The sequence below is a fragment of the Hyla sarda genome, chromosome 3 (assembly GCF_029499605.1).
Source record: "Hyla sarda isolate aHylSar1 chromosome 3, aHylSar1.hap1, whole genome shotgun sequence".
In the NCBI taxonomy this organism is placed as follows: domain Eukaryota; kingdom Metazoa; phylum Chordata; class Amphibia; order Anura; family Hylidae; genus Hyla; species Hyla sarda.
The window spans coordinates 269,319,747-269,347,016 of record NC_079191.1 but is presented as its reverse complement, the minus strand read 5'-3'; the positions used below and the strand labels follow the sequence as shown (position 1 = coordinate 269,347,016).

The window sequence follows — 27,270 nt, the reverse complement described above, 5'->3', positions numbered from 1 at the left end:
CTGACAATAAAGTATATCATTTCTTGTGTCGGGGACTCCTGTGTCTAGTCCTCCTAACAAGCCTGACTGTTTGGGTTAGAGACAATGAGTGGGGACCTGGGAGATAAGAGCGGCTCTGCCCTTGGAGCAGAAGCAGTCGCTTTTAGAACGGTGGATCACATTTCCGATCTCATTTTTCAGACCCCCATTTGAAATTCAAAGGTGTCATCTGATTGGTTGTTGTAGGCAATCCCTTGTTAGTTTTCTTGGACCAGACTTGATAAAATGAAGTGTAAAAAACAAAACAAAAACAACCTGTATATAAACATATAAAAAAGTCATGTCTAGAGGTAGACATTTGCATGTCACTCATATATGCATATCTGGAGCTCATGACAGTTGCGCTTTAAGTGACACATCTAACCAGTGGACTGTATAATTCTACAGTGGTGGACCAGAAATACTGCAGTGGTGAAAGGTATGCAAGTAGAATTTGAAATGCATATATAGCAGAAACATATTAGGATTTCTTATCCTATAAACAAATTAATAAAAAAAAAATCTGAACTGGGCAAACCCTGAAAAAAGTGCATTTATAGAATTTATTTTTATTTTTTTACAGATAGAAAAGAAAGTAAGGAGTACCGCGGTTGATCTGCGGGGTGATACAGACCGTCGTAAGAAAGAGCACAGTAAAGAACGAGGGGACTCCAAGTGTTCTCGGGAATCTAGTGATTCTCGCAAGAGAGAGAAGGCCCAGAAAGAGCACAAGGAATTGAAAGTGTTCAAGGATGACAAGTAAGCAGAACGCATATCAGTCTAGTTGCAAGCTGTGATTGCTTTATGAATACATTGTCTCAAGTATTGGCTTAACGTAAACAATCACAATTGTTTGTTTTACAGCAAAAATGTATTTGTCTTTTACACGACTAATGGTGGATGAGGACAAAAACTTTGGAATAGCAAGCTAACTGAAAAATATGACAAATTATTGTGTCCTATTGTCCAGGCAACATGAGGAAGTTGGACTTCAGTGCAGTGCATTTCTAGAACCCGTTTGTGTAAGAACTTTGGTTCTTTCTGCTTGATTCCACTTTTTCCACTCATAACACCGCAGTTTGAACAGATCACTGATTTCTCTTGAGTCTTCAATGTCAATGAAGGAAACAAACGTTTATTATGATCAAGGATTGACACCACTGTTTGTAGGTGGTGCCTGGAGACATGTTTCTGGGAGATCTTTCTGTCACATTTGAGACAACAATGTTAGGTGTAGTAGTAGTGTGGTGTTACTGTGTTTATTGTTAATGTTCATTGTGGTGAGTTTTCCAGTTTTTGCTTTCGATTTAGGAATAGCTCTTCCGTGGTAGGAGCAGCTGATTATTTTTATGTAGATCTCGCTGTTATACTGTGAATTTGTATCAGTTTATAGCATTTCTCTTCAGCTGCAAATATATTTATAAATATAACAAAAAGGGAACAAAAAGAAAAAAAAACTATACAAATTTGGGGGGAGGAGGTGACAACAGAATGCTTGGGCCAACAGTAATGCCAGATTGCAGGTTTACAGTCAAGCGATGACATTTATTTTGAATAATAATTCATTTATTTTAGTACCCAGTGTTTAAAATGATGATCATAGGCAACTGGGATTCATTTTCTGTTTATGGAAATCTGTCTGCTAGATTTCCTTTGCGGGCACATGGGATAGCTGTTAGGGTATAAATGGAAACTGCACCTTTGCTGGAGCTGATAGTGGTTGCCAAAGTTATCTTAGTTCTGTACAACAATAAAGGAGGGGATGGAATGAGGGCATGTGAGAAGGTATTCTAGGCTTAGGCACATGAGTAGCTTGGCTCCTCCTGCTTGACCCTTGACTGAGAAATAATGAGGCACTTTAATAAGTTAGGCAACCACTACAAACTCCAGGAAAGGTACCGTTTGCTTTTATACCCTAACAGCTATGCAATTGTGTCTACAGCTTTTAGCAGCAAATAGCCCTGACAGATTTTCTCTAACCTCCATTCAGGTAAGGCCACTTTCACATGACAACATCCAGATAAGCTTCAGTATTTGAAAGAGGAAACCAGTAGTGAAGCCTACATGGATTAAAACCTATATTGGAAAGATATGTACATGTGCTGGGCTTACTTTTGGTCTTCACTAACAAATACTTACTGCTGTGTGGAAATAATTTAATCTAGGTATAAACTGTGTTCACAGTGCACTTTTTAGCATACACACCTGGTATTGGTCCCAACATGCGCATTATTGGCCAGACGTATGCCAAAAATTATAAATGTACACACCAGCCATAACCTAAAAAACATCTGCCTAATGTTGTGTAGGTCCCCTCTTAAAGGGGTACTCCAGTGAAAAACATTTTTATTTTTTATTTTTTTATCAGCTGGTGCCAGAACTTTAAACAGATTTGTAAATTACTTCAATTTAAAAATCCTAATTCATCCAATTCTTATCAGCTGCTGTATACTCCATAGGAAGTTCTTTTCTTTTTAAATTTCTGTCTGACCACAGTGCTCTCTGCTGACACCTCTGTCCATGTCAGGAACTGTCCAGAACAGGAGCAAATCCCCATGGCAAACCTCTTCTGCTCTGGGACAGTTCCTGAGACAGACAGAGGTGTCAGCAGAGAGCACCTTGGTCAGACAGAAAATGTGACCAGTTGATAAAAACATTTTTTCACCAGAGTACCCCTTTAAAGCATATTTTGGTATCTCACATCAAGACATTAGCAACAGATTATTTCAAGTGTGATATGAACAAAGTAAAGTGTTTTTTTAAATGTGTTTATAAATTGTAAATCGAAATTTTAGACATGCCATTCCTTCCTTATTGGTGGTTGTCCATTTTTGTCCTGTACAGTAGTTTTTCCATGTATTCTTTATGCAGGGTCCTAGAACACAATCCCATTAACTTGCATGTAATAGAGTTGAATTCCCTTGAATGCAAGTATCGAGATATATATTTATTTGGGGATATATTTATTTATTGAAATCTGTTTATTTCTCCCTCGGGTATCAAGGAGGCAATGCCAAACAGCTTAAGTGCCGGGCACACCTCCTTGGTAATGTACTGTTGTTAACTGATGTACAGTGTACTGTAGGTTAGTCAAGAAAGAGCTAGGTGGTAAGGGGAAATGAGTAGGTGTGCTCAGCTGTGGCACCTGAGCATTTAGGCTTTGCCTCCTTGACACTTGGCTGAGAATACAAAGGTTGGTTTTCTAAATTTGGCAACCACCATAAGTTCTATGAAAGGTGCAGTTTGCTTTTGTACCCTAACATCTATTAACAGGTGTCTACAGCTTATAGCAGCAAATAGAGTTAAGTTTCCCTTTGATCTGGTGCCAAAGTCTTCACATTGTTCATGTGGTACTTAAAGGGGTACTCCGGTGAAAACCTTTTTTCTTTTAAATCAACTGGTGCCAGAAAGTTAAACATATTTGTAAATTACTTCTATTTAAAAAATCTTAATCCTTCTAGTACTTATTAGCTGCTGAATGCTACAGAGGAAATTCCTTTCTTTTTGGAACACTGATGACATCAGGAGCACAGTGCTCTCTGCTGACATCTCTGTCCATTTTAGCAACCATGCATAGCGGATGTATGCTAAGGGCAGCATGGTTGCTCAGTGGTTAGCACTGCTGCCTTGCAGTTCTGGGGACTTGGGTTCAAATCCCACTAAGGACAACAATAAATTAAGCATTATTATTATAATAACGTCAGCAGAGAGAACTGTGCTCGTGATGTCATCAGAGAGCATTCCAAAAAGAAAAGAATTTCCTCTGTAGTATTCAGCAGCTAATAAGTACAGGAAGGATTAAGATTTTTTAATAGAAGTGATTTACAAATAGACAAAAATACCCAGACCTCAAGGAAGGTAAACTACATGAATACAATTGAAGGAAACAAGGATCGTGCTTCAATTATAATAGGATATACAGATTTTATTAAAAACTGATATAATATATTCCACCTCACAAGGGAGTATACAATGACCTAAAATAGACTATCACTGGTAACTAACTAATATCACAGAATGTACTATTTAAACTGGAACAGTTAAAGACAAATTGCACTGAAATAGTGAAGGCAAAATATACTGATATGGACTGAAATAGTTAGACACTTGAATTGCCGGAAAGTCTCTTGGAAATCAGTCCTTTTCACTTGGATGGTCACTTCAGGTGGGCTACCTCCGAGTCCCGGCGCTGGACACTTTCAGCTCTGAAAGTGTCCATCCCTGATGCCTGCCAGCGCCGGGACTCGGAGGTAGCCCACCTGCAGTGACCATCCAAGTGCTAGATCCATCCAGCCTCACGGGAGTCTTCCGCTCTCAGGACCGGTAATGTACCACAAAGCTGCCTGTTATCTGTCCTGACACAGTGATACAGTGAAACTAGCAACTGTGAACTTTAATACTTCCTCAGTTTAACACACCAAACATTGTTTCACTGCCATCCATTAAGAGGAACTTGTTACAATATTAATTAGTTACCAGTGATAGTCTATTTTTGGTCATTGTATACTCCTCTCACAAGGGGCCCCTTGTGAGGTGGAATATTTTATATCAGTTTTTAATAAAATCTGTATATCCTATTATGATTGAAGCACGATCCTTGTTTCCTTCAATTGTATTCATATAGTTTACCTTCCTTGAGGTCTGGGTATTTTTGTCTCTTTTTCTAATATTTATTATTGGCACCATAGGTATAGGTGCATTACCCATTTCTCCTCGGTTGGTGATATAATTGTGAGCTGCACATATTTTTTCCTCTGTTGTTTCCTAGTAATTTACAAATATGTTTAACTTTCTGCCACCAGTTGATTTAAAAGAAAAAAGGTTTTCACCGGAGTACCCCTTTAATACTAAATCACACATGCTGAGACACAGGATACAGTTCCGGTACTTTCTTCATTATCCAATAGTAAACAGGACAGACTTTCTTGCCACCTCTACAGTTTGTAGAACAATGTGGACAATTATCAAACACTCAGCGTGATCGCATTATGCTGAAATCTTGTAATTGGGACCTTTTTCACTCCACCAGGAGCTTTTGGTTCAGAGATGCCATCTACTGAGAAGGTTTGGTATGGAGATACATAACAGCTAAAACAGTATGATGTTTCAGGAGACATGCCTCCTTTCTCAAGCCCCCATGATCCTACCCCCATAATACATAGTGCAAAATATTGCGATATTGGGTCTGATAGAAAACAAGCAATATTCAGTTAGGTACATAAAACATGAGAAAAATATACTAAGTATTAAAACAAGCAATATTTGTAGAAACACATTACAAAGTTAAATGTTTCATTAAGCCCACCAGGGATCAGTGTGCTTAACCTCTGGACCCAATAAACTTCTCTGGAGAAAATGAAATAAATGTAAATGTGATTCTATAAATATTGGTTAGAATTACTGTAGTTGTGCTTAACCCCTTAAGGACTCAGCCCATTTGGGCCTTAAAGGAGTACTCTGGTGCAGACTACCCCTGCTCTGTCCTGCCCGGGCTGCAAAAAAAAAAAAAATGAAAATAAACCATCACTCACTTTCCTGGGTTCCCGCGTTGTGCCACTACAGCTGATCGGTCCTCCGGTCCATCTTCTTCATACTTCGTTGTGAATGAAGCGTCACATGGCGCTCAGCCTATTATGGGCCTAGGCAGAACATTGCGGCGGCCGGCGATAGGCTGAGCGCCAATGTGACGCTTCGTTACACACGGAAGTATGAAGAAGATGGACCGGAGGACCGATCAGCTGTAGTGGCACAACGCGGGAACCCAGGAAGGTGAGGGATGGATTATTTTCATTTTTTTGCAGCCCGGGCAGAACGGAGCAGGAGTAGTCTGCACCAGAGTACTCCTTTAAGGACTCGGGCAATTTTATTAAGTTTTCGTTTTTTTCCTCCTCGCCTTCTGAAAATCATAACTTTTATATTTTCATCCACAGACTAGTATGAGGGCTTGTTTTTTTGCACGACTAGTTGTCCTTTGTAATGACATCACTCATTTTACCATAAAATATATGGCGCAACCAAAAAAATACTATTTGTGTGGGGAAATTGATAAGAAAATACAAATTTTGGAAGGTTTCGTTTTCATGTTGTACACTTTATGGTACAATAGACCTGTTTTCTTCTGTGGGTCAATACTATTAAAATGATACCCATGAATACATACTTTTCTATTATTCTACCCTTAAAAAAAATCGCAAACTTTTAACCAAATTAGTGCATTTAAAATTCCTCTATTTTGCTGACCTATAACTTTTTTCATTTTTCTGTATAAGCGGCGGTATGAGGGGAAAAAAATTGCGCCGTGATCTGTAATTTTTTTGATACCACATTTGCATTTATAAAACTTTTAATACATTTTTATCAATTTTATTTGGAATAAAATGTTATTAAAAAGCAGCAATTTAGAATTTTTTTTTTTACATTCACGCTGTTCACCATACGGGATAATTAACATTATATTAATAGTTCGGATATTTACGCACGCGGCGACACCAAATATGTTTATAAAAATTTTGTTTTACACTTTTTTGGGGGTAAAATGGGGAAAACAGACAATTTACATTTTTATGGGGGAAGGGGATTTTTCTAATTTTTTTCCTTTTTTGTTTTCCTTTTTTAATTTTACACTTTAGGGGACTATTTAAAGCAATCATTCGTTTGCCAATACTGTTCAGTGCTATGCTTAGGGCAGTGTTATCAGTCATCTTCTACTCTGGTCTGCTCGATCTCAGACCAGAACAGAAGACCCGTGGGAGGCAGGTGAGGGGACCTCCGTCTGCCGTTCTGGATGATCGGATTGCCGCGACAGCGCTGCGGCCGATCCGATCATCCATTTTAGTGACCGCACTGCTGCAGATGCCGTGATCTGTATTGATTACAGCATCTGAGGGGTTAATGGCAGACATCCGTGCGATTGCGAAGGTCGGCCATTACCGGCGGGTCCTTGGCTTCTATTAGCAGCCGGGACCTTCCATGCATGACCCGAGCATCGCTCCGATGCTCGCGGTCATGTGTAGGACGTAAATGTACGTCCTGGTGCGTTAAGTACCACCGCACCAGGACGTACATTTATGTCCTGCGTCGTTAAGGGGTTAAAGAGTACCTGTCCCCAAACTAAAAGTTTAATATATTGTTCCCTATGTTATTATAAGACACTTTGCTATTTTCTTGATGTTAAAATACTCAACATTTTAGGTTTTTAATGTATGGTAATTGAAAAAAAAATGCCACTAGGTGGCATTGTTCTGTTTCAAGTCAGTTAGGCTGCTTTCACACTATAAAAATGTATCCGTAATGAACGTCCATCATAAAAATCTCGAAAATCGGTCGTTAAACGGCCATTAGAAAATCCCATTATAGTCTATGGGATTTTTCTAATAGCCGTTTTAACCCGTTATCGCCCATTATTAATAACTTCTGATGAAGTAAAGGAGGTCCCAATCACTTTGATGTCCCACACTATGTTGGAGATATATCAAATTCTGTGCAGTGGAAAAGTTGACCAGTTGACCATAGCAACCAATCAGCTTGCTTCTTTTATTTAAAAAAAAAAAATTAAAAATGAAAGAAGCAATCTGGTCGCTATGGACAACTGGTCAACCTTTTTCCTCTGCACAGGGTTTGATAAATCTTCCCCTGTGTGAGTTCCGAGAATTTGATGATTGGGCATATTGTTCTACAAACTGTTGATAATAAAAAAAAAATCAGGGCCAGTGTGTGGGGCCTCACAGAATGAATACATTTGAGGGTTATTTATCTTGTTTGTTATCTTGAGATGGCAAGCAGAATACCTTTTTTTAAAATTTACACAGATAACATTTAGTGATCTTGATGTCTGTCTTGTTTTTATGTGGTGGTGTGTGTTTTTTATAAGAGTTTTTTGTGTGTTATGTGTGGTTTTTGTTTTATACAGCAAAAGAAGAAAAGATCATGAGCCATCTCCTTCTCTGTCTGATGATGAAAAAGACAATAAGAAGGAAAGCAGAGATGAGGAATTCAAAGGCCCAGTGGAGCCCAAAGAATATCCAGGTTTTCCAGGCAACAGTAGGCCCAGGGGCACATTTGTAAGTTTAAAAAGACTTTACAGTGAGTAGTAGTCAAAGCGCATCTGTAATTTATCTATAGTTGGGAAACATGCAACACAGTCTTAATTGGGGTTATCAAGCATATGCAAGGCATACCTTTTTGTTTTTAGATATGGTTGCTTTATTTCAATAAACATTTTTATAGCGTTCAAGAGTGTCAGAGGCATTGTCCAAGGTCTACTATGCCCCAGGGCCTCAACGCATCTCTCTGCTTACGTGACGTACACTCAGCCTCAGGGATTGCCTACCTTCGAAAACCCTGGGTAGTTTTCCCACATATGCGCCATCAGTGGGGATTATGGTGCTCGCATGTGGAGTCTGAAAAGTAGGGTTGCAGCCCTGGGGCATAACAGACCCCGGAACGCTCCTCTGACACTATAAAATATTTTTTATTGAAATAAAGTAACTAGAGATGATTGAAGTTACAGTCATTCGATTCGTCACAAACTTCTCGGCTCAGCAGTTGCTGACTTTAGTGCTCCGGTGGGCTGGAAAAGGTGGATACAGTCCTAGGAGAGAGTCTGCAGCCCACCGGAGCACCTGCAAGCTGAACTTTATGTAGGCTAAAGTCAGCAACTACCGAGCAGTGAAGTTTGTGACGAATCGTATCACTGTAACTTTGCTCATCTCTAAAAGTAACCAAATCTTAAAACAAAGTTGTGCCTTGCATATGCTTGTTAACCTTTACTAGACTATGTCGCTGACTTCACAACTGTATTTGAAGTCACAGATACACTTTATAGAGTAACTATCATTTCATCAAACTTGACCTTTCATAATGGCATGTCAAGTTTGGTTCCTATCTATGATATTGTGTAGATGTAACAGTGCAAACTTGTGTTTTCCAAGTCTTTAAGGGGTGTAATGACTTAAAGTATGAGTTATTCACAGGGGTAAGTGTGAGATCTCTGCAATCTCCAGAATACCACCTGACTCCTTTGTTTTGACTTAAGCGCCACGACTCCATTCATTGTCTAAGAAGCCACTGGAAATTTGCTGTACCCAGCTATCTCTGACTGCTCCATAGACAATTAATGGAGCTGCGGGGACACATGTCATTTAAAACAAAGGAGTGTGTATCCTGTGATTAGGGGGTATGTATTTTAAGTCAGATTACACTTTTAAAAGTGAAGCTGTTTTGGAACTTTTTGTATATTATATTGTATATATTTGGAGAATTTCCCTATTTTTACAGATTTTAGAACTTTTAACCTTCGCACCACATAGTACTAAAGTGTATCTCCAGTTATAAGCAAAGGAAAAAAATTGAAAGGGCATAGTTGATGTTCTATTCTGCTGCAAAGTTAAAGATTAAAAGATACGTTACCAGGATTTCCTAAAGTACGTGTTGTACTCTGTGCAGAAATTAGTGTGCTCAGTCTTCTAGACTTTGACTCCAATCAATGTTATAGAGAAATCTTACATTCTCTCATAAACTCACTCTGCTGTTTCTGGATACATTTGCCATGTCTCATTACCTCTCTTCAAAGCTATTGCTATCTTGAAGAGCAACATTTTTAGTGATTGTCAACCATTTATTCCATTTATATTCCTGTGACATTTCAAGGGTTATGTTAGTAACCATATCATAAAATGCCTCATTCCTGCCATCCATTCTCTCATAGGAGTCCATGTCAGATTCCCATGGCTTTTCATGGTAAAAGCAGATGGATGCAAAGGCTTGACTTGTGTGATGTGACAAGACCATAGGATATGCCATAAATATGATGTCGGATGGCCCCTTCTACTTCTTTAAAACCAGTACAGGATAGAAATGGAAACTCTGGACAGTTTCAGTATTTCCAAAACAATACTGTGTTTCTTTCATTTTCCATAAACTTTGACAGTAGCTGGTCCCCTCTTCCTTCTTTACCCTGCATTTACAAAAATGAGGGGACATAGTTGTAGTGGTTATAGTCCCACCAGACATTTATGCCATGTCCTATATCAGTGTTTTTTTAGTTGTACTTCTCAAGTATCTCTAACAGGTTATGTTTCAAGAATTTTACTGATTATGTAAGGAAGTTCTTCAAGGTTTTGTCTGCAAAATATTTAAAGCGTACTTGTCATTTTGAAGGATGTAACTACCTACATGATTTTGTTAGAATAACCCTTCACAGTGGTGACAAGGCGAGTTTAGTGCTCTCACTGCTGTTAAGCCCCAATGAGTTCCCTCCATGGTACACATGATAGGCATACTTAGCATTTCAGAAGGGGGTGTTTCCTTCTCTCGCCAATCAAAGCAGAGCACATACTCCTCTCTGCTTTACTATAACATAGTGCTTGCACTTTGTTGAGCTAATGATTTACACAGTACAGTACTAAATGGCAAGTGTGGGTAGAAGGGGTTACTGGTGCATAAGGATTTCAACGTGTTATGAGAACAGGAATGGAAGAAACAGTAATAGCAGGATAACAGCAAGGACAGAGTTACACTAAGCACAGAGCAGCTGCTGCTGAAAAGCTAAAGGAAGGGATAGCGGGAGATAACACTGCAGTACTATTGACATACAGCATCAGGTTCACTAGTATGTACAAGGTACAGCTACCCTAAGCTTTATTAATGGTGAGAGATGAGATGGAAACCTTTATTTATCCTTTAAGGAGCAGTGTGGAATATGTTTAGTAGGCACACTGGCTCACCGCAGTTACATAGGCCAGTCTTTCTCTTCCTCTGTTGCATATAGTTTAGACTAAATCTATACTCCCTCTGTAATTTGTCTTTGTCTAGCTGTTAAGAGAAAGATTTGCCCTAACAGGCAGTGGACAGCAGATTGCAGAGAAGGTAGACACCTAGTGGCCAAGACTTTAAAGGTCTTTCTGCAGTAAGGAGTTATTTTTGGTTAATAAAGTAATGAAGGGAAATTGTTTGAAACAGTGACCATTTAAAGACAGGCTCAGGTTGGCAAAAAATTTAGCAAAAGTGATACTCACCTGCCTCAATTCCCCACTGTATGTAATTCTTAAGGTGCCTGGTCATAGCATTGTAGCACTTCTTGTCTTCGTTTTGACGTGCAGAAAGTGTTTGCTTCACCAGTCACTGACCGTGATACATCACGGTCAAGCTGACAAAGCAGGGTAAGAGAGCAGGTGAGAATCCTTTTTTTTTTTTTTTTTTTTTCCCCCTTCATTGTTTTCCAGCCAAAAGACCTTTATAGTCTATAGTTGCTTTGTTCAACTTACATCTATTCTTCCTGATTACACCATACGCTCACTGCAGGATAGATAGCTGCAGCCTGATTGATCTTTGGTGGCTTGTCTGACATCTGTCAGGGAGAGCTGCAAGGCCCCACATACGCATTGTACAGTCAGCCAGTCAAATTTCGATAGGTTCAGCAAACTTTTTTCTCTAACGTGTATGGAAGCATAGCTCAGGGATCTTTTGGCCATGGCTTGTTGGCTTATTTGAGGACTAAAGTTAAGAAACACTGTCTTATTGATAAATTCTAAATGTTACACATCCAAATAAAAACAAACAAAATTGAAAACCATGCCTGTTAATGACATCATCTGTCTTTGTTATACCATGTTTGTTGTAGTGGAGGTATAACGTGCATTGTATTTGCCTACAGTATTTTTTATTTTTATTTTTTGGCTCCATTATCATCATTGCTAAAGTACTCTGCATTTGTGAAATATGGCTTTTATTTACAGGGTCTATTGTTAAACATGAACCCCCAACTGAAAATAATCTTACTGTCTTTATATGCATTAGTACTAATAGAAAAAAGCTGAGGCATGTGGCCATACATTTTATAAACTACATTGCCAGCAGTTTCTTTCATACACAAATACATTGACCACATAATCGTCTTTGCCATGTTCAAAAGGAACACTTCACCAATTAAACCAATTGTTTAGCAGTTCCGAATTAGAGGCAGAGGCCGTGCTCGAGGGGTGTTTGCTGGAACAAGTACTGCTCCTATGACTACAGCACCAACTTTTCAAAAGCGATCTAAAGAGGAGGAGTGGGATCCAGAATATACTCCTAAAAGCAAGAAATACTTCCTGGTGGGTTTTCAAGGTTTTACATTTGCATGAACAATCTGCCCACGATACCACACATTTATCAAATGAGCTGCTGCCCAAGACAGTGTCTTAGTGATTTATATAGGAAAGTAGGTAGTATGAGGAAAGTGGAGGTTGTAGGACTGTTCTCAATATATTTAATAAGAAATTGGAACTCAGTCCCCGGTTCCTCCTTTTGCTTGTGGTCCAGGGGTGCTGCTTGGGTTAACAGTTTGTACACAGTTCTTTTGGACCAACACCGATCAGCCTTAAAATTAAAACCAACTCCATAATAATGTGTAGATCCTATGTTTATCAGATCCAGCCACCATACTACATTTTTTTTTTCTTGGTACAGTTCCCATGCTGACCTGCCCATTGTTAGCACTCGCCAGTCTTTTTGGCTATGCAACAAGCTGCGCTGTGTATTACCTTTCATAGCCAGCGGTAAATTTTTTAGCAGTTTTTGCTACAGTAATTCTACTGTTGGAAGGGAGCAGAAGTGCTAGTCTCCTCTCCCCACATGTAAGTGAGCTTTCGGTGCTCATGACCCTGATGCCAGTTGTCCATCCTTAGACCAATACTTATAACTTTTAACACACCACAAGACCAGAAATATAAAGAGGTTTCAGGACTTTGAAGAAGACCTGTGGCCAACCCCCCAACAGTAAAATAATCGATAAAATAGCTAAGAATGCTTTGATCACACATCTGTTTAGTTTCTTGAAATGCCGTTCTGTCCTGGAATATGTGGGTTTAGTTTTTGACAATTCAGGGAATCTGTCAGAGGGGGGGGGACTTAATTTTAATAATGGGAGTTAATAGGTGATGGGTGGGATTATACAGTCAGGATATGTGTAGTTATGTACATCAATGTACAACATTTACACCCTTGACTGTATAATCCTGCCCATCACCTGAAAGTCACTCCCATTATTAAAATTAAATTCACACCCATGTGACTGATTCCCTGAATTGTCTGACAAACTATAAGCTCTCATATCTCAGGAAAGGAAGGCAATATCAAGAAACTGTGAAAGGTGGGTGATCAGGGTACCCTAAGCTATTTAAAGGGGTACTCCAGGGAAGTTAAGAAAAATAAAAATTCCCCAAAGCCACCTCAATACCTGTTCTGTGTCCTCCGTAGTTATCCATGTGGTTTTTGCAGACCCTTTGGCCCCTAATGTCTCCTAAATACCCTTTCCTTGTTTGCAGCACAGGCTTCAACTCCTAGAAGTCAGTGCAGTTCTGTGTAATGGCTGCCAGCCATCTGCTTTCACTATCTGTGTGCAGGCTTACACTGCAGCTCACATACTGTACAGGTCTTATCTTTCAGACTATCCTTCCTCCAGCAATAAATCATGCTGTGCTCTGAATGGCAGCAATCAGTGATTAGATCTACACAGGAAAAAAACTGGTGGCGTTGTCTTGAAGGGAGGGGGCTAGGATCTGAAAATTACGTTTTTCTCTCACTTACTGCATGTAAGTGATAGCTGAAAGAGGGAAACTGCTGTATATAGCTAATGAATGATATTTAGACATACATAGGTTGGTGAGAGGGAAAGGATGGGCTATGGGTTTAGTTCCCCAGAGTACACCTTTAAATCCTGAGTTTTTTTTTTGTGTTGACCACATGTCCTCTTTAAAGAAAAACTCACAGGAGTCTCACCACCTCTCTAACCTGAATAGTGCGAGTTCTTATCAGGTGAAAATCTGTGCGGCTGTTCAGAAGTTCATCTTGCTGCTAATATGGTAATTTCTTCTTGACTGCAATGAAGACAGGCTGCTGCTGTATGTCCAATTCTTTCTCCCGCCTCCTTAGGCCAATAACTCCTCCTTTACTGTCATTCTGAGAAAGAGGGATCGCTATTTATGGTGGGTATGGAGTTATCAGTCAAAGGGGGTGGGAAAAAGAATTGCACATACAGCAGCAATATTAGCAACAAAATGAATATCTCCTGAACGGCTGCATCGATTTTCACTCACTATGAACCTGTTTCTATCTACTTGTATATTCAGGTTAGTGCAGGTGATCCTGCTGTCCGTTTCCCTTTTAACCCCTAATGACAGCAATTTATTTTTTTTTTCAATTTCAGTTTTTTCCTCTTGCTTCTTTTACCACAAAATGTATGATAAAGCTCAAAAAAATTATTTTAGGGGGATTCGTTTCTACACAGCGCACTTTATGGTTAAAATGACCATAGGTCTGTAGGTCCATACAATTACAAAAGTACCCAATTAATATAGGTTTGATTTTATTTTATTAACTAAAAAGATAACTTTTTGTAAGAAAGAGTAAACGTAAATTTGTTTTCTGACCTCTCTTACTTGTTTATTTTCGTATACAGTGCCAAATGAGGGCTAATTTTTTTTTTATTTGATCAAGTCAGCAATTCTGAACTTTGCTATTTTTTTGTTTATGCCATTCACTCTGCGGTTTTATTAATGATATATATGTATTATTTTTTTTTTATAGTTTGGACCTTTCCACATGTGTTCACATTTATACTTTGTCCCTATAAAGGACTATTACCTACTATCCTTAGGTAAAATCCCACTCCAAAGCCACCCCCCAGGACGTATCTATATGCCCTGGGAAAGGGTTAAAGGGGTTGTTTAACCATTAACACTTATTCATTGTCTATTGGAGCTGATGGTGATAGCTAAGCTAAGGATATAGGTGTCTGAACCTGGGGGTCCAACTGCTGGGGACCCCCCCACGATCTCTTGTCTCTGGAGCAGAACAGCCACCAACTTTCAGTCAACTTTTTGAGACAAGAGGTAGTGATGGGCCCTCTCAGCCAGTGATTTGAGCTGGCTGTCACACCCATTCGTATAGGAAGTTAGGACTAGTAAGTTGTTGTGGAATTTACAGGAGATCGTGGACTGCCCCTTTAACTTTCTCCAACAGCTCTCATAGACAATGAATGGAGTGGCAGTGCACAAGTCTGCTGGTCTTTCCTGACAAGATACTCTGGACTCTGTTCTAGAAATTTCTGGGAGTCTCACTAACCAGATTCCCTTGAAATCATACATTTATCACCCATCCTGTGGATAGGGGATTGATGGTGAGACAACTCCTTTTAAGCTTTTCCTGCTTTCAATACATCAACTGCAAGAACTGTTTACTTGCTGCCTAATATATCCAGCCTCTTGATAGGTACCATTGTCACAAGGTAATCCATGTTACCCACTTCACCTGTCAGTGGTTTTAATGTTATGGTTGATCGGTGTACAGGGGTTGGACAGAATGGCTTACCCTTTGGAACTCAGTCAAGTCAGACATATCATGCCCCTAAAACAAACATTTTTTTTATATAACCGCACAAGAATGAAAGTTTATACCAGTCACGGCCTGTGCGTCATGAGTTCAACTTGACTATGTAAAAATAGGGGTGTGTTAGTTATTTTGTCCAACCTCTGTATATGAAAGCACTATACAGCTAAATATAATGAACCTCCTGGTGAAAGATGCAGGCTGTCGATAATAAAGGACCTCTTAGGAAAAGTCTAAAAATCATTATATGCAGAAATATGAGTACAATAAAAAATGAATGCATATTATGTTATGTCATGCAAGTGTATGTATATGTTAGATATATAGTGATCAACTTCTTGGTAAATCCTTGCACTTAATGCTATGTTGGTTTTTCTGTCACAGAGCACTAAGGACGCGTAAGTAGCCAGGATCCCATACAGGAGATTGGGGGTTCCCAGAGGTCAGACCCCCTCCCCGCGATCAGACACTTATCCACTATTCTTTGGATAGGAGATGTGTCTAAAAAGTTTAGTTTCTTGGATTATCCTTATAAACGGGCTGATCTGGTGATATCATATGCAGAACATTTGCTTAGTGACAGAACAACCAGCCTAACATTAAACACATGGATTTACCAAGCAGTTTGTCATTTTCTGTAGAGACGAAAATTAATATAGTGTGATGTATTTTTTGTTCTTGAACAAAGTTGTTGGCAGTGAATTTTGATAAATATATGTGCTATTGAAAAAATGGTGCATGAAGAAAAAAAAAGAAAAAAAAAATTTGACATTGTGATTTACAGATGTTGTTTATCAGCAAAAGGATGGCTTGTTGAGCACAAAACAATGCAGTTTATTTGTAGACTTGCTTTTCAGTTTAGCATAATAAAATATATTTGTATAGCATGATGATCGAGATGATGGAGTGGATTACTGGGCAAGGAGAGCAAGGGGCCGTGGCAACTTCCAGCGTGGAAGAGGAAGGTTTCCTTTTAAAAAGTCTGGGAGCAGTCCAAAATGGACGCATGACAAGTTCCAGGGAGATGGCCATATAGATGAGGAAGATGAAACAATGGAAGAAAGGCGCAAAGATGAAAAGGTAGAAAATCTCTACACCACCACTACCATATACCTCTCCTTTTTTTTTTTAAGTTTGAAATATTAGAAGTTTTTATCAGTTGGGGTATCTGTATACTATGCATCTCCTGCCTTGTTCTACTGATCAGTCTGGGTCTGAACACTCAGACCCAGACAGATTGGAAAGTTTTAATATATCTCTACAACAAATCTTTTTTTTTTTCTTTTTCTCTCTCTTCTAAATGATATTGCCCATTTAAAAGGAATGTCAGGTCTGTACCAGTTACAGAGCTGCACATCCTGCCATATAGGTGCTAGGGGGTAGAATTAACCTTACTTTTTAGTTTAGCTGATTGCTGTTTGTAAAGTTGTAAAAGTGCCATTTTTGTTAGCAGCTAAAGTGTAATAGAGGAGGTGTCACGTGACAGCAGCACACCTCTTCTTTTCCCCGCATTCACTTATTGACTTACAGGGTTCATTGCTGAAAGCTGAGCCCCGTACATCAATCATACAGGGTGGTAGAGGGAGGAAATGTGTTGCTATGACTGGCCACAACCTCTTTCACTTTAGCTGCTAACAAAAGAAGCACTTGACAAATGACAATACACAACTAAAAGGTATGGTTCATTTTATCCCCCTAGCAATCGGAGCTGACAGAATCCTTTTCATAAACAATATCTGATCAAAAAATGTCAGAGATAACACCTTAGGCTGCATTCACACCTAGTTTTTACGTTACGGGTGCTGGATCCGGCTGCGGGAGGGGCAAACCGGGCTTTCTCGTACCCCAGCTGGACCAGCGCTGAAATCCATTTACTTTAATGAGCCAACTGGGGTCAAACGGTGACCCCAGGCTCATTTAGGTTTCCTGACCGGACCTAAAACCATAGTATACTACGGTTTTAGGTCCGGTCACAAAACTGGATATATGTCAAAAATGAGCTGACCGGAGTAACCGTTTGACCCCAGTTGGCTCATTAAAGTAAATGGATTTCAGCGCTGGTCCGGCTGGGTTACGGGAGAGCCCGGTTTGCCCCTCCCCCAGCTGGATCCGGCACCCGTAACGTAAAAATTAGGTGTCAATGCAGCCTTACACATGTTGTTGCATACATGGTTTGCATATAAGGGAGCAGTTGCAGCCTGACACTGATATTTTCCTTTATTGTTCCTCCTTTTAATTACATGAAACTTTTTATTGGCAATTCAGACAGTAATGTAAAAATAATTCAGATGACTACCCAAATAGAAGTGCATTGTGGGAACTCAGAGAAGAGTGATACACTTGGAACTCTAAAACGGCAGGTAGTTTAATAATGCTTAAAGACCATTGTGTCTGAATAAAGCCAGCAGCATTTTAAAAGCTATGAATAGGAAAACAAGCAACTTTATAAAAACAATAAAGTATAAAAGTTCCACAACTTTCAAGTATGAAATTGTTTTAAAATGTGAATTTTGCTTCACAGCCGTAGAATTTGTTAATAAAGTATATAATATACCAACACCTTTCTTTCATTTGCAGGAGTAACTCATCTGGAGAAAACCGATGCTACAAGATATTTTTTTTTTTATTGACTATAATTTACTAGTCGCCCAACATATGAACTGTATTTTAATTCAGTTGCTACTCAACAAATGGAAATTAGTTTTAAAGAATCTGACGTTTTCACGTGGAGTACATCTGTCAACATGACTCTGGAAAAGACTGGTTAATGCTGTTTAACAACCACAACTTTTAAGAATTTGCTTTTAAGTGTTTCCGTTTATCCTGTGTGTTTGCCATGATTGTATGGTGAAGATTGTGAATTGGTTCTTTTTCTTTTGTGATAGGTAAAGATTTGCTTTGCACACATAGAATGTATTTGACTGTAACAGATACTTGCAAATATTCCTTTAACTCCTGGATCGCTTCTTGTATTATTTTGTCTGGATTTGAAATTTATTTACAGACTTGATATTAAAGGGGTTGTGTGAAAAAAAAAAAGCCACTTCCTTTGCACTGTATATTTTCCCTAAAAAAAAAAAAAATCTGGAATATGCCTTTATTAGCTTCAGTGTGTCAGTCCCAATATATACGCTGAACTATTTCTAAAGTTATAAGGGGCATTTATCAACGGCTTTGGTCAATTTTTTTCTTCTAATTTTGTCGCTAAATTGTCGCAGTTGCGCCTGCACGATTTTGCGTGCGACTCTTTGTTCTGACAGCGAGAAAAGCTACTTTTTTTTCCCGCATTTTATTTTTTGTAGAAAAACTATTTTGACTTGCAGTGGTCAGAAATTTATGAAGTGCGACAGTAGCTAAAAAGTCGCAGGGCATGAAAAAACCTACTAAATTTACTCCAACTCAGACATGGAGCAGAAAAAGCCTCTACCAAAGTAAAAAAATAAAAAAAAATTCTTTCACTTAAGCATTTTTTATTATATCAACAGGCTGAAACCAGTTGATAAATACGTCGCACATAAGCAAAAAAATTGTAAGAAAAAAAATAACTAAAAAAAGGAATACATAAGCAAACATTGATAAATGCCCCCCCCCCCCCCCCCATAGTGTTTGGAAATCTTTATTAGGAGTATATCCTATATTAGTATAAGCAGAATATATTTTATATGTCCATAAAATTAACACCCTTTCTGCAAACCTAACTATAAGCAGCTAATTGTGGATGTGTGTTACAGTAAAATGCCCATATTTGATAGGTATTAGGGCTGCATGATATATCGCAAAAGCAATCAAATCGCGCTTTTTGCGATATAGCGATACGGCCCCCCAGGAAAACATGCGATTACCCCGTGGCGGGGCCAGCCGGAGCAGGTAAAAACATGTAAATACCCGTATTTATCGGTGTATGACACGCACCCCTGCTTGTGTGTTATATGCCAATAAATCTCCTGGTCACTGATTTAAAGCGGCCGTAGTAGCAGCTGCTTGTGAAGTATTAGCAGTCCGGCCGCAGACACTTTAAATCAGTGACCAGCGGCGGCTTCTCCCCCCCTGTGTTTTTAATTTTCCTTACCCCCCCTCCCACCCTCATCATTCACCCTTTTCCCCTGCTTTTAATGTTTTTTTTTTTTTTTTTATTCCTTACCTGGCTGCGTTTCGGCAGGCCAGGTCAGATGGCGGGTCTTGCGGGCTGTGTGGTCATGAAGCAAATGAATGACGTCCTCTCTCGACTCCTCTGCGCGGCATCAATGACGTCACTTTTCATTTCCTGCAGCTGCCGTGAGTCAGAGTTCGGAGTGCGGCGACTGCAGGAAATGAAAAGTGACGTCACTGATGCCGCGCAGAGAAGCCGGGAGAGGACGTCACTCATCTGTTTCACTGACCACACAGCCCGCAAGACCCACCGCCTGACCTGGCCTGCCGAAGCGCAGCCAATTAAGGAAAGTAAAAAAAATATATAAAAAGCAGGGGGAAGTGATGAGGGAGGGGGGAGGGAGGGAAAATAAAAATATAAAAGGCAGGGGAAAAGGGGGGAATGATGAGGGAGGTAGGGAAAATAAATATATAAAAAGCAGGGGGGGAGTGATGAGAGAGGGGAGGTAGGGAAAATAAAAATAAATATGTAAAAAGCGTCGGGGGGGGGGAGTGATGAGGGAGGGGGGAGGTGTAGGGAAAATAAAAAAAAAATATGTATAAAAAAACGGGGGAAGTGATGAGGGAGGGGGGCGGTAGGGGAAAAAATATAAAAAAGCAGGGGGGAAATAAAAAAAATTATATATATATATAGTAGGGGGAGACAGGGGAAAAAATATGTAAAAAGCAATGGGGGGGGGAGTGATGAGGGAGGGGGGAGGTGTAGGGAAAATAAAAAAAAAATATATATAAAAATACGGGGGAAGTGATGAGGGAGGGGGGCGGTAGGGGAAAAAATATAAAAAAGCAGGGGGGAAATAAAAAAAATTATATATATATATATATATAGTAGGGGGAGACAGGGGAAAAAATATGTAAAAAGCAATGGGGGGGGGAGTGATGAGGGAGGTAGGGAAAATAAAAAAATATAAAGCGGGGTGGGGGGCGTGATGAGGGAGGGGGTAGGTAGGGAAAATAAAAAAAATTATATAAAAAGCAGGGGAAAAGGGGGGGATGAAGCATGGGGTGGGAATGATGAGGCATGGGAAGAATGGCATAGGAGGAACATGATGGAGTGGATGGTGGGGGGTAAATGTGGCACAGGGACTGATAAAAGGGGAGGAATGATGTGACACTGGAGGGGACGGGACCAAAATGAGGTGCAGAAGAAAAACAGGTAAAGGCTGTCCGGGCATGCTGGGAGTAGTAGTTTCACAACAGCTGGAGGCACCCTGATAGAAAAACACTGAGCTAAATAAAAGGGCGCAGGAAAAAAAAAAACTTCTGCTCACCTACTCCCGGTCCCTGCAGATGCAGTTCCCCTCCGTGCGGTCCGGGGTGTCCTCTCTTCATTCAACTAGTAGGACCTTTCCCTTTTCAGCCAATCACTGGCCGCAGTGGTGTCATGTGTCAAGTCCGTGATTGGCTGATGGGGAAAGGTCTTTTTCAGCAGCAAACACTAGGTTTCCCACAGAAAATTTGAAAACCGCCCGGGAAACCTAGTGTATTGCTGCAGTACAAGAATGTGACAAGGGGGAGGAGAATGTGACAAGGGGGAAAGAATGTAACAAGGGGAGATGTGAAATGGGGGCGATTGGACATGAAATGGGGGGGATTTCACCATTTTTTTTTTTTTATCGCATCGCATATCAAAATCGAAATTTTAAGGCCCAAAATCGCAATCGCACATTTTCCCCATATCGTGCAGCCCTAATAGGTATATAAATTTTTCTGCATTGGCATTGTTAAAACAAGCATAACAGTAGAAGTGCTTTTATTTTATGTAGAAGAATTTTACAAAAAATCAACTATTTCTATCTATTGTCCACTCTACAGCTTATTAAATTATGTCCAGCCAGCAGTACTGCACCTGACCTGTGGACAGGAGTGGTGCTGTTTTTGCAAATAAATAAAAAAAATGTTTTTAATCCTAGACAACTCCTTTAAATAAAAATAAGACCCCAATTTAGGCTGCGACCACATGCCAATTTCTGGTCAAACATCTGAAAATGACACGTTGCCGTGATCATGGAGAATGGGGTTGCATTGTGACCCACAAGTGACTGTGACAGTATGATAACATACCGTATTTTTCGCCCTATAGGACGCACCGGCGTATAAGACGCACCCTATTTTTAGGTGCAAAATCTAAAAAATTAAAGATTTTGAACCCAATAGTGGTCTTCAACCTGCGGACCTCCAGATGTTGCAAAACTACAACTCCCAGCATGCCTAGACAGCCATTGGCTGTCCGGGCATGCTGGGAGTTGTAGTTTTGCAACATCTGGAGGTCCGCAGATTGAAGACCACTGCATAGGAGGTAATACTCACGTGTCCCCGCTGCTCCGGACCAGTCACCGCTGCCCTGGATGTCTCTCCATCGCTGTCGCAGTGTTCGAGGCGCTCCGGAACGTCTCTGCTGCCGGCCGGGTATCCTCGCTTTCCGTCGCAGTCATCACGTCGTTACGCACGTATGCGACGACGTGATGACGAGGAAGGAGAGCGCCGGCCATACAGGGGATCCCTGAACGGAGAAGACACAGAGGAGGCAGGTAAGGTCCCTCCCGGTGTCCTGTAAGCACTAACCCGGCTATTCAGTCGGGCTGTTCGGGACCGCCGAGGTGAAATCGCGGCGGTCCTGAACAGCCGGGTTAGTGTCACTTTCCCTTCAGACGCGGCGGTCAGCTTTGATCGCCGCGTCTGAAGGGTTAATACAGGGCATCACAGCGATTGATGCCCTGTATTAGCCGCGGGTCACGGCCGTTGATGGCCGCAGGGACCACCGCGATAGGGGTGTATTCGCCGTATAAGACGCATGACTTTTCCCACCCAGTTTTGGGGAAGAAAAAGTGCGTCTTATACGGCGAAAAATACGGTACTTTTCTATTACTGTTGCACTTTAAAAAAAAAATTGCAAACTTTTTAACCAAATTAGTATGTTTAAAATCCCCCTATTTTGAAGACTTATAACTTTTAAATTTTTCCGTATAAGTGGGGAAATAGGGGACTATTTATAGCTATCATTCGATTGCTAAAACTGTTCAGTGCTATAGGATATAGCACTGATCAGTATTATCGGTTATCTTCTGCTCGATCGCAGACTGGAGCAGAAGACCCGTGGAAGGCAGGTGAGGGGACCTCCGTCTAACGTTCTAGATGATCGGATCACCGCTGCGGGCGATCAGATCATCCATTTTAGTGGCTGCGATGCTGCAGATGCTGTGATCTGTATTAATCACAGCATCTGAGGGGTTAATGGCGGACATCCGTGTGATCGTGGATGTCTGACATTATCAACAGGACCCTGGCTGCTATCAGCAGCCGGAACCTGCCGCGCATGACCCGAGCATCGCTCCGCAGCTTGCGGTTATGCATAGGACATAAATGTACGTCCTGGTGCGTTAAGTACCAGCTCACCAGGACGTACATTTATGTCCGCCGTCGTTAAGGGGTTAAGCACATAGCAATACCAATTCTGTTTAATATTTATTAGGAAAATAGATTATATATTTTTTTTTAACCCTTTGATTGAAAACTGGTTTAAGGGCCATACCCTGTGAGTGGTGGTCAATTGGTCCTAGGTTATTAGTGGGGAACCCCCAAGGTACAGTACTGGGCCCACACTCTTGTTTTATTTATTAATGATATAGAAGATTGGATTAACAGCTTTTTCTATTTTTGCAGATGACACCAAGCTTTGTAGCACAGTACAGTCAATAGATGATGTGCATAAGTTACAAGATGACTTGGATAGACTAAGTGTCTGGGCATCCACTTGGCAAATGAGGTTCAATGTGGATAAATGTGAAGTTATGCATCTGGGTACTAATAACCTGCATGCGTCGTATGTCTTAGGGGGGATTAAACTGGCAGAGTCACTGGTAGAGAAGGATCTGGGTGTACTTGTAGATCACAGACTACAGAATAACATGCAATGTCAGGCTGCTGCTTCCAAAGCCGGCAGGATATTGTCATGTATCAAAAGAGGCATGGACTCAAGGGACAGGGACATAATACTCCCCCTTTATAAAGCATTGGTACGGCCTCACCTGGAATATGCTGTTCAGTTTTGGTCACCAGTTCATAAAAGGGACGTTGTGGCGCGGGAGAAGGTGCAGATATGCGCAACTAAACTAATATGGGGCATGGAACTTCGTAGCTATGAGGAAATATTAAAATAATTATTTGTTTAGTCTTGAGCAGAGACGTTTAAGGGAGGGGGGAAGATATGATCAATGTATATAATATTATAGAGGGACCATACAAAAATAAGGGGAAAAACTGCTAGGTTAAACCCCCCTCAAAGGACAGGGGTGCACTCCCTCTGTCTGGAGAAGAAAAGATTGTCTCAAGGGACGACACACTTTTTTTTTTACCATAAGAACTGTAGCTGACATTTATTGTCTTTAGACTTTTTTGTGTGTCTACAAAAGGCGCAAGCAGGGTTTATTTCTGACTTTTTAATTGACACATTTCTGCTGATTTTGAGTTGCAATACACATGATATGGAAGGGTTTTATGAACAGCGCCTTTTTGTGAAAAGGCACAAAAAAAGGTGAAAAGTCACTGAAAAGTCTCTAAAACTACACCAGCCCAGACTTAGTTTAGCTTTTTGGTGTATGAAGAGAGAAATTTCAGAAATGCTCTGACCAGTTAATAAATTTGGTGCTCCTACACTTTACCAGCACACAAAAAAAGGTGTAGAAAAATGCTTCACTTACACCTACAATGATAAATGCCGGCCTGTGAATTTATGTAACAGTCTACCTCAGGAACTAATTACAGCAGGAACAATTGAAAGCTTCAAAACAGGGTTAGATACATTCCTAGAACAATATAACTTTAACCTCTTAAGGACGCAGGGCGTACCTGTACGCCCTGTGCCTGGTATATAACACGGGGTCGGTCTTGGCGGCTAATGATAGCCGGGACCCTGGGCTAATAGCAAGCGGCACCGATCTTTGTGCCATGAGCTATTAACCCTTTAGATGCGGCTATCAAAATTAATTGCCGCGTCTAAAATTAAAGTAAAAGCTTCACGGCAGCTCAGTCGGGCTGATCGGGACCATCGCGATAAAATCGCGATGTCCCGATCAGCTAGCACGCGAGCGGAGATCCCCTCACCTGTCTCGGTTGTGTCCGATCGAAGATTGATTGCTCCAAGCCTGAGATTCAGGCTTGAGCAATCAACCGCCTATAACACTGATCAATGCATAGCTATGGCTTTGCAGGGATCAATGTAAAAGATCAGGGTGTGCAGTGTTATAGCCCCCTATGGAAGCTATAACACTGTGAAAAAAGTTAATAAAGGTCATTTAACCCTAATAAAAGTTAGAATCACCCCATTTTTCCCATTAAAAAAAATTGTAAATAAAAATAAACAAGTGGTATCGCCGCGTGCGGAAATGTTCGAATTATAAAAATAAAAAAATTCCAAAGTCCAAAATAGCATATTTTTGGTCACTTTTTATATCATGAAAAAATTCATAAAAAGCTATCAAAGTCCGATCAAAACAAAAATGGTACCAATAACAATGTTATAGGGGTCAAAAGATGAGAATTTTTTATGTATACATTTTTCTGCATGTATTTGATTTTTTTCAGAAGTATTTCAAAATCAAACCCATATAAGTAGGGTATCACATTTTAACCGTATGGACCTACAGAATAAAAATGGGGTGTCATTTTTACCAAAAAGTGCACTGCGCAGAATCGGAAGCCCCCAAAAGTTAAAGTTTTTTTTGTTTTTTTTTTCAATTTTGCCCCATAAATATCTTTTTTTTCTGTAAAATGATTTACAATGCTTCACAATAGGTATGGTGTTCTTCGGATGCAACTCAGCATTCTTTCTCCTTCAAACACGACAAATTGAGTTTTTAACAAAAAAGTTCTACTTTGGTTTCATCTGACCATAACATTCTCCCAATCCTCTTTATGATCCAAATGCTCTCTAGCAAACTTCAGATAGGACCAGACATGTACTGGCTCAAGCAGGGGGACACGACTCAGACAATTTTATTTTTACGTTTTAGTTTTTTCCTCCTCGCCTTCAAAAAATCATAACTCTCTTATATTTTCATCCACAGACTACTATGAGGGCTAGTTTTTTATGCGACCAGTTGTCCTTTGTAATGCATTTACTCAATTTACCATAATGTATGGCACAACTAAAAAAATACTGTGTGTGGGGAAATTAAAAAGAAAACCACAATTTTGCAAATTTTGAAGGTTTCGTTTTCACGGTGTGCAATTTACGGTAAAATGACACGTGTTCTTTATTCTTTGGGTCAATACGATTAAAATGATACCCATAATTACATACTTTTCTATTACTGTTGCGCTTAAAAAAATGTGCAAACTTTTTATCCAAATTAGTATGTTTAAAATCCCTTTATTTTGAAGACTTATAACATTCATTTTTTCGTATAAGCGGCTCACTTTTTGTGCCGTGATCTGTACCATATTTGCCTATATAAAACTTTTAATACTTTTTTATTTTTTGGGGGAATAAAACGTTATAAAAAAGCAGCAATTTTGGACTTTTAAATTTTTTTTTTTTAAAGATCACGCCGTTCACTGTATGGTATCATTAACATTATATTTTAATAGTTCAGATATTTACGCACGCGGCGATACCAAATATGTTTATTACATTTTTTAGGAATGCATTGATCAGTGTTTTCTACGCTTGATTGCTTAAGCCTGGATTTCAGGCTTGGAGCAATCAAACGCCGATCGGACAGCCAGGAAGAAGGTAAGACACCTCCCGCTGTCCTCTCAGCTGTTCGGGAATGCCGCGATTTCACTGTGGCGGTCTCAAACAGCTCAGCTGAGCTAACCGGCAGTGTATTCTCCCGTTTTAGACGCCACAATGAACTTTGATCGCGGCGTCTAAAGGGTTAATACCGGACACTAGCCCAATCGGCGATGTCCGGTATTAGCCACGGGTCCCAATTGCTGATAGCAACCGGGACCCCGCAGAAACTAAGCACGCTCAGACAGTCCCTCGGCACAATACCAGGCACCAGAGACTCTCTAAATATCATGAACAAGGGTACAGAAATGACTGAGCTCACTATTGGGTGTAATCCATCTGGTCCTGGAGATTTGCTTACATTAACTTTATTTACCTTTGACCATATCTACATTAAGCCAGTGCAGTAAATTACATGATGTGTTACCTGCACTGGCCAGGCCTGCGCCAGCTCCTCCCTCTTCCTTCGTATATACAGAAAAAAAGAACCCATTCAGTAGCTCCGCCTTCTCTTGAATACCAGTGACCACCTCCCCATTATCATTATAAAGGGGTCATACATGCTTTGTCATTGTTTTTTTTTTTTACATTTATAGATCTAAAAAAAAATATATTTAGGATTTGTTTTGCTTTCTTTGGCCACCTGTCTCTCTTTTTGAATCTTTGCTGTTTTTATTACATTTTTACACATTTAATTAAGTTCTTTGTAATTAGGAATGTCCCGATACAATTTTTTTAAGACCGAGTACGAGTACCGATACTTGAATTCTAGTACTCGCCAATACCAAGTGCGATTACTTTTATTTTAAACGGAATCTGACACCAGGGTGACCCGGTTTCTGGCGCTGTTTACCGTATGATATGTGGGTCCTTGTTGTGTACAATGGAGGCGACTGCTGTAGTATGAGCCAAGATTTCTCTCTTCTCCATTGGACAGAACAGAGAATTTGCATTGGCGGTGAGACAGATGACCACATGGTTAGCAGCAGCAGAAACCGGGTCAC

At 40.1% G+C, this 27,270-nt stretch overlaps 1 protein-coding gene across 7 annotated transcripts in view; it reads left to right on the top strand.

The window, feature by feature from the left end:
- BCLAF1 (BCL2 associated transcription factor 1) overlaps positions 1–18,342 on the top strand; it is a 43,894-nt gene extending 25,552 nt beyond the window's left edge. The window contains exons 8-12 of one of the 7 annotated variants that reach the window (XM_056566617.1): positions 602–777; positions 7,928–8,078; positions 11,964–12,110; positions 16,270–16,464; positions 17,962–18,342. In XM_056566617.1, the coding sequence (XP_056422592.1) occupies positions 602–777; positions 7,928–8,078; positions 11,964–12,110; positions 16,270–16,464; positions 17,962–17,967 (675 nt within the window). In that variant the 3' untranslated portion in view covers positions 17,968–18,342. The other 6 variants (XM_056566616.1, XM_056566618.1, XM_056566619.1 and 3 more) reach the window with 6 other exon arrangements.
- Positions 18,343–27,270: the final 8,928 nt, after the last annotated feature.